Here is a 6,854-nt window from a genome sequence, read left to right as displayed (position 1 = left end):
TGGGCTGGGGGTAGGACTAGAAGACCTCCAAGGTCCCTTCCAACTCTGAAAGTCCCTGAGGTTTTGCAGGAAGTTTCTTCAGAAAGGTCTGCCTGAATCTCTTTCAAACTCAGGCTGATAGTGTGGGATTGCCTCCAAGACCTCTGGCTGGCTTTGTGTGCAAGGCAGGATCAGAACTCAGGACATTTTATATAAGAGGAACAGTTGGTGGTTCTTTCAACAACTGGGGGCTCTCTCCAGCAATCCAAGAGAACTTCTGGCTGGTCCTTGGTAAGGAACTTGTTCTCCAGTTAATTGCCACGTCGCACTAAAGTGCCAGTTGTGTTGGCACCCCAATGTGCGTGTGTGTGTGCGCGCGCATGCACACCTTTCACCACACACCAAATGAAGTGGGTCCTGCACTCAGTAACATGGAATGGTGTGTGTGTGTGTGTGTGTGTCTGATTTTCCCCAGGAGCCACACTTTTCCAGTCCCAGGGGTTCTTTCCCAGTGATTGAAAGGAATGGGAGGCTCCAGATTTTTTTTCAGTTATTAAAATACTTATTAGTTGCCGTGCCATTCTGGGTGTCAGGTGTCTCAAAGAGAGAGGGAGGTTTTAAAACGGGGCTTTCCAAACTCGGCCATTTAAGACGCAAGGACCTCAACTCCCAGAATTCCCCAGCCAGCCGTAAAGTGCCCGAGTTTGGAGACCCCCGTTTTAAGAGTTCACATCGAAGTTTTATCAGCTGGCTGGGGAATTCTGGGAGTTGAGGTCCACCTTTCCTAACCTCACCGAGGCTGAGAAACACCGATTCCCGCCGTCTTCCCAGAACCAAATCCGCCCCCTGGAGAAAGCAGGCTCCGAGTTTTATCGCCCCCCAAATAACAACGGCTCTCTTTCCCCAAAGAGCAAATCACTGGACAGGCTTTCAAGCACATGAGGACTCCAACTCCCAGCATCCCTCTGGGGCCACGCATGCGCGCTGCGTGTGGAACGCTGGCCGGTGAAGTCCGCTTGGCTCCGCCACCTGCGTGCGTGCGGCCTAGTGACGGCGATGGGGCTGAGACGGGCGCTGGGCCTCGGGGCTCGGCTAGGCCGGGTCCTCCTGCGGGGATGGCTCGCGGGGCCTCCCCACCACACCGCCGCGTCCCCGCCCGCCTCCTGCTTTTCCGCCGCCCCGTCCGCGCGGCCCCCGGGGCTGCTCCTCCTGCGCCTGGCCGCGGCCCGGCTGGGCCTCCGCAGCGTCCCTCTCCGGCGCCTCCCGCCGGCCCCGCGGCGGCTGGGGCTGGGGCTGGGGCTGGGGCTGGCGCTGCTGGAGCTCGCGGCGGCCGAGGAGGAGAGGCGCGCCGCCGCGGCCTGCAGGGACATCCAGGTGCGGGTCGCGTTGCTGGGCGACGGGGTTGCCGGGGCAACGGGCCAGCTTCGCACCTGAAGGAAGTGGGTGGGGCCAGCCTTGCACCTGAAGGGGCGGGGCCACCCCTGCGCCATGTGGGGGGGGAGAAGGGGGTCCAGCCTCCCCTCAGTTTGGCGCACAAGAGGGGAGCCCCCCCAAAGCCCCCTCCCCTCCCCCGCTTCTCCCCACAGAGACTCCCTTGTTTCCACCTGGAAAAAAAACACCTCATTTTGGGGTTGTGTCGAATCCGAGGCCTCCTCTCCACCTGGTGCCTCTGTAAAATCCATGGCCGGCCTCTGTTGGAGAGGGGAAAAAAACTGCATTTTTTTCTCCTTCTACGGAATAGGCTGTTGATTTTAATAATATTTTTCCACCTGTTTGTGTAGAATCAAAGCCTGCTTTCACCTGTTGAACCCCCAAATAGATCCAGGGTTGAAAAAAGGGGGGTTGTATATGGTTTATAGATCTCTGACAGCAAACCCCATTATTCCTTAGTAGCCCTGATGATGTTCCCTAGTTGGGTCATGAAATGTCTGCAAGGAAACCACCAAGCTCAGAGAGCGCCCAGGAGCCCCCCCCTCCCCTCCTTAGACAGAGGTAGCTAAAGGTGGGGCAGGGGTGCGTGTGTGTCTCCACTCTAGGCCTCCATGGCATCAGAGGGAGGAGGAAGCCACGGCCAACTGATCTCTGGGGAGTGGATCCACCAAGGAATCCCTGCTTCCCCCCCCCTCTGGCCAGAAGCCATGGAGCCCAGCGTCCCATTTAGCACTCCTGCCATGGTTGCTCTTCTTTCCAGACAATCTTCCTCCCGAGGAACAAGCCCCCAAAGGAGACCCTGGGATTAGTAGCCCAGCGAGGCTTCAGACTGGAGGAGTATTTCATCGGCCAGTCGATCGGCAAAGGCTGCAGCGGGGCTGTGTATGAAGCGGCCGCTCCTGCCACCCCCACCGGGGACAGAGATCCGGTGCCCGAACGGACGGGTGGTGGTGGGGGTGCTTCGGACACCCAGGGTGTGGTCGAGGCCGAGGGCTGGAAGGAAGAGTTCCCACTGGCTATCAAAATGATGTGGAATATTTCGGTAAGGAACCGGCTTTGGTGCCTTTCCTGCCTTGAAAGTAAACACCTGCCCTTAGAGAAACAATTTGGTGTAATGGCATCAGGCTGGAAACCAGGATACGGGGAGTTCTAGTCCGGCCGTAGCTCTGAAAGGCAGCTGGGTGACTTTGGGCCACTGCCTGTCTCTCAGCCAGCCCACCTCGCAGGGCTGTTGTGGGAGAATAAAGGGATATACATACGTAAAAATCTCTAGTCAGTGTCTTTATTTGCTTCTGGCTTTTCCAGGCTGGTTCTTCGAGTGAAGGCATCCTGGCCACCATGTCTCAAGAACTGGTCCCAGCCAGCAGACGGGCTCTTTCTGGAGAATTTGGAGCAGTTGCCAGACCCAGGTAGGGCTGAACCAGGTGGAGGAGAGTTTACAAGGGAAGGAGAAGACTTGATAGTTTTGCAAGCCGGCCAGAGAAAAAGAGCCGCCTCTCACCTTGGCTGTGCTGTGACTGTCGTCTCTGGGCAGGAAGTGCCTCTTTGGGAAGAAGTGGCTGAAGCCTCACCCCAACATCATCCAGGTGATCCGGGCTTTCACCTCTCAGGTCCCGCTGCTGCCGGGCGCCACGGTGGACTATCCGGACGTCCTGCCTTCCACCCTGAACCCCTCCGGCCTTGGGCACAGCCGCACCCTCTTCCTGGTGATGAAGAAGTAAGCAGACGGATACCACAAAATGGGCGCCTTCCCTTTAAGGGGGCCTTTGCAGGAAAAGGTGCTGGCAGGTGGGAATGGGGATAGAGAGTCTCCCTGCAGACATGGAGGTCCAGGGGGCCAATGAGGGCAGGGGGCCTCGGAAAGGCAGCGGTGGGACAATCGGTGGGAGTTTGGGTGGATCTGGCACATGGGGGCTTTGCTAGTGCTTGCCTTGGGAGCCCTCCGGGTAGAAAAGCAGGAAGACAAAGGAAGAATAATACATTTACAGTAGGCAAATGAGGAGTTTGTCCTCAAGGATCAGCTCCACAGCTTTTTTTGGGGGCAGGGGGGGGGAAGAGGCTACAAAGGTTCAAGATGTCACCAGCATGAAGTTCAGCGCCCTGGAAATGGCTGTCAGGATTCTGGCAGTTCCCCCCATTTAAAACATGAGACTCGAGCCAAACTTCCAAAACTTAAAAAGGATTTATTGGGAGTTAAACTGTCTGGCATCCCTTGTCACCCTTCACTCTGGTTCCGCACCCCACCCCCTGGGTGTATCATAAGTCATATTCTCCAATGGGACACGTCCGTAGCCCGGAGTCATCAATCATGCTCTCCAGTTAGAATTTTGTGTGGCAGAAACTTCAGTCACCTAATTATTATCTTTGAAAACATTTATGGAATGCACTTTCGGTTTGCAAGCTGCCGCACTGCTCCCCGCTTCCTTTTCTGTTGGCAACTCTAAAAAGGCCAGAGAACTATTTGATGGGTTGACATGGGCTCCCATGGTCATGAAAAGAGGCCCCAGTTGCCCGCTTTCCGAAGGGGCCCCACAGACGGGGCCAGCCAGAGACCTGCAGGGAGCTGATATTTGGGCGGGGTGGGGCTTAACCCCCCTCCCCCTCGGAGTCCCTGAGCCGAGTCCCTCTGGAGGGTTTGGCCTCCTGGAGAAGTCAGGAGCGGGAGGTCGGAATCGGGGGCCACGGGTCTCCCAGCCTTGTAATGCCGAAATGCCTCCCTGGGGGTCGGGAGCGGGATTGGCCCAGCGTTTGGCGCTGCTTTCTCAGCCTGTCCAGCTGAGGCTGCTTCCCCCTTGCTCTGCTCAGCTACCCATGCACGCTGCGGCAGTTCCTCCTTGCCGAGGGGCGCCTGGAGCCCCGTGTGGGGGCCGTGATGATCCTGCAGTTGCTGGAAGGGGTGGATCACCTCGTCCGACAGGGAGTCGCCCACCGAGACCTGAAGTCAGACAACATCCTGGTGGACTTGGACTCGGGTGCGTTGCGCTCTTTGATTGATGGACATGGGAGGCTTTGGCTCCTGCTTAACGCCCAAGGGCGTTAAAGCTGTGCCTGCTGCGGGGCCCCTTTTCGGGGAGTGGAAAGGCAGCTGTGGGTATTTACTCAGCCGTGGGCCCCTCTTTTGCCCTTGCAGCAGGGTGCCCGGGGCTAGTCATCACCGACTTCGGGTGCTGTTTGGCCGACGAAACGCTGGGCCTGAAGCTGCCCTTCCCCAGCTGGTATGTGGATCGCGGGGCAACACCTGCCTGATGGCGCCTGAGGTAACTGGGGGGAGAGAGAGACCCTCTGGCTACCCTTTCCCCCCTTTCTTCCTTCTAAGTCAAGGGGCTATAAAAATAGGGAAGACGGCAGAGAAAACAGTCGCTTTAAGGAATGAAAAGGGAGACAAAGCCCAACCAAGATGGATGTGTTTATAAACAAACGTGCAGAAGCCATTTTAATTCAAAGTCTAGGAATGTGAAAGCTTTGTATTATATATTCCTACCCCGAGACGCATTGTGTGCAGACGGAGGTAAAAAGCTCAACAGGCTGCTAAAAGAAACAGTCCTTCATTGGAAAATTCGGTAGGGATCTGTATCCAAAACGAAGGTTCGGTCCTGCAGTTCCTGGTTTGATTCTCTGAGAGCCCCGGAGGTTGTGGTGGGGCCTCTGCCTCTGGTCCCTCTCGCTTAGGGGCTTCCCACTCCACCCACGGCCCCCCAAAGCAAAGGCAGAGGGAGGCGGCTGCCCGTCCTTGAGACCAGGGGGTCTCCGATCCCTTGGCGACTTTAAGACTGGCGGACTTCAACTCATGGCCTTAGGGGAAGGGAGAGGACGCTGGCCCCCTCTCGGCTCTCCTCCCAGATCTGCTGCCTCCCGCATCAGGGGGGCTTCTGGCCAGGAAATGGCAACCCTGCAGCGCGCCTCTCACACACAGCCACAGGCCACAAAGGGGACGCTGACCCAGGGGCCTCCCCTGGAAGGCTCTGCCCTATAGGGCAGCCTGAGTCCGGCCCAGGGAGGGAGGGCCTCCGGGGTCTCCGCCTGAAACGTCCTGTCCTCCCCCTAAATCTGAACCTGGGTCTGCAGGGCTGCTCACCCCCTGCCCAAAGAGAACGGCAAGCGGATCCCATGCTCCACTTCCCCCCCAGGACCCTTATAACAGCCCCCCCGTTCCCCAGGTGGCCACGGCCATGCCAGGCCCAGGCGTGGTGATCGATTACAGCAAGGCGGACGTCTGGGCCGTGGGCGCCCTGGCCTATGAGATTCTGGGGCCCGGGAACCCCTTCTACGGCCAAGGGGGCCCCGCCCTGGACAGCCGCACCTACCAGGAGGAAGAGCTGCCCCCCTTGCCCACCCCGGCAGCCCCGGAAGTGAAGGAGCTGGTGGCCAGGCTCCTGCAGCGGAGCCCAGCCAAGGTGAGAAGGGCCAGGGGCATGTGGCGGGGCTCTTGGGTCCCTGAGGGTCATGGGGGGAGTTCCCCAGGGGGGTTTCTGAGGGCCTGGGGAGGGGGCAGCTCAGCTGGCCCCAGAGACTCGGCTGGTCCCGGGGCTGACCTCTCCGCCGCTGCTTCCTTTCCAGAGGCCCCCGGCCCGAGTGGCAGCCAACGTCCTCCACCTGAGCCTCTGGGGTGAGGCGGCTCTCGGCCAGGCGGGTGGCCTCCCTCTCCCGCAGCTGCTGCCCTGGCTGCTTCAAGAGTCGGCCGCGGCTTTAATGACCGACCGGCTGGGCGGCACCCGAAGGGTGGAGTCCCGCTTGAAGAGGGGCTTCCTGGCCAGCCTGGACTACGAGGACCTCTGTGAGGCGGTGGCCCTGCTCCGCTCCTGGAGGGGGGCGGCCAGGCCTGCCCCCCAGTAGAAGCGCCCCTCCCCTCGTGGACCCCGTGGGGAGGCGGCTTCCGGGGGTGGGGCTGCAGTGCAAAGGGGGGAGTGGAGGTTCAGCAAGGGGAACGGGCGTTTTCTCCCCAGGACTTCATCAAGCTGGTGACAGGGCATGATGAGGCTGTGGCCCCCTTGGAGGGGAACCATGGCTTGGGGAGACCCTGGCTGCTGACTCCCCCCACCCCCCACCCCGGCTTCCCTGGTTTTCCCACTTGGTACGAGTCGCCTTTGAGAAGGGTGGTTTTGAGTTGCAGGTCATTTAAGCTCCTTTGCTTGCCTGTTTGGCCACGTAGGGAAGTTGCCCAACCAAAGGAAAACTGCCTAGAACCCCTTCTTTCATTCCGTGACCTAGAACCCCAAAGGGGAGGATGAGTAGAAAACAGGTGAGAGAAATACCGCCCTCACCCGCTTCGTTGTGGTTCTCTTTGGGTTGTTTTTTCCGGTCAAAAGGGGCCTCCTCAGCGGCGTAGTTTCTTAGAGGTGGAACTGCCTGTTGGGTCGTGCAAATAAATCACATTCACGTTGGCAGAGTTGTGTGTATGGTGCTTGGTGTTCTTCCAGGGGTTTAAAGGCAGGTTTATTTATTTT

General features: G+C 58.7%; 1 protein-coding gene across 1 annotated transcript; it reads left to right on the top strand.

Moving 5' to 3' along the window:
• The first annotated feature begins 957 nt into the window (after positions 1-957).
• On the top strand, positions 958-6,796 carry PINK1 (PTEN induced kinase 1). Its single transcript, XM_087944535.1, is given in 9 exon segments — positions 958-1,353; positions 2,171-2,452; positions 2,716-2,819; positions 2,945-3,127; positions 4,216-4,382; positions 4,541-4,636; positions 4,639-4,667; positions 5,568-5,804; positions 5,968-6,796. Coding segments are annotated over 9 exon segments (1,692 nt in total). The 5' UTR covers positions 958-1,035; the 3' UTR covers positions 6,244-6,796.
• Positions 6,797-6,854: the final 58 nt, after the last annotated feature.

Source organism: Notechis scutatus, chromosome 16 (assembly GCF_049901735.1).
Source record: "Notechis scutatus isolate UNSWTSFEM ecotype Mainland chromosome 16, rNotScu1.2, whole genome shotgun sequence".
NCBI classification, from domain to species: Eukaryota; Metazoa; Chordata; class Lepidosauria; order Squamata; family Elapidae; genus Notechis; species Notechis scutatus.
The sequence above is the reverse complement of the archived record's forward strand: the minus strand, read 5'-3'. Positions and strand labels throughout refer to the sequence as shown.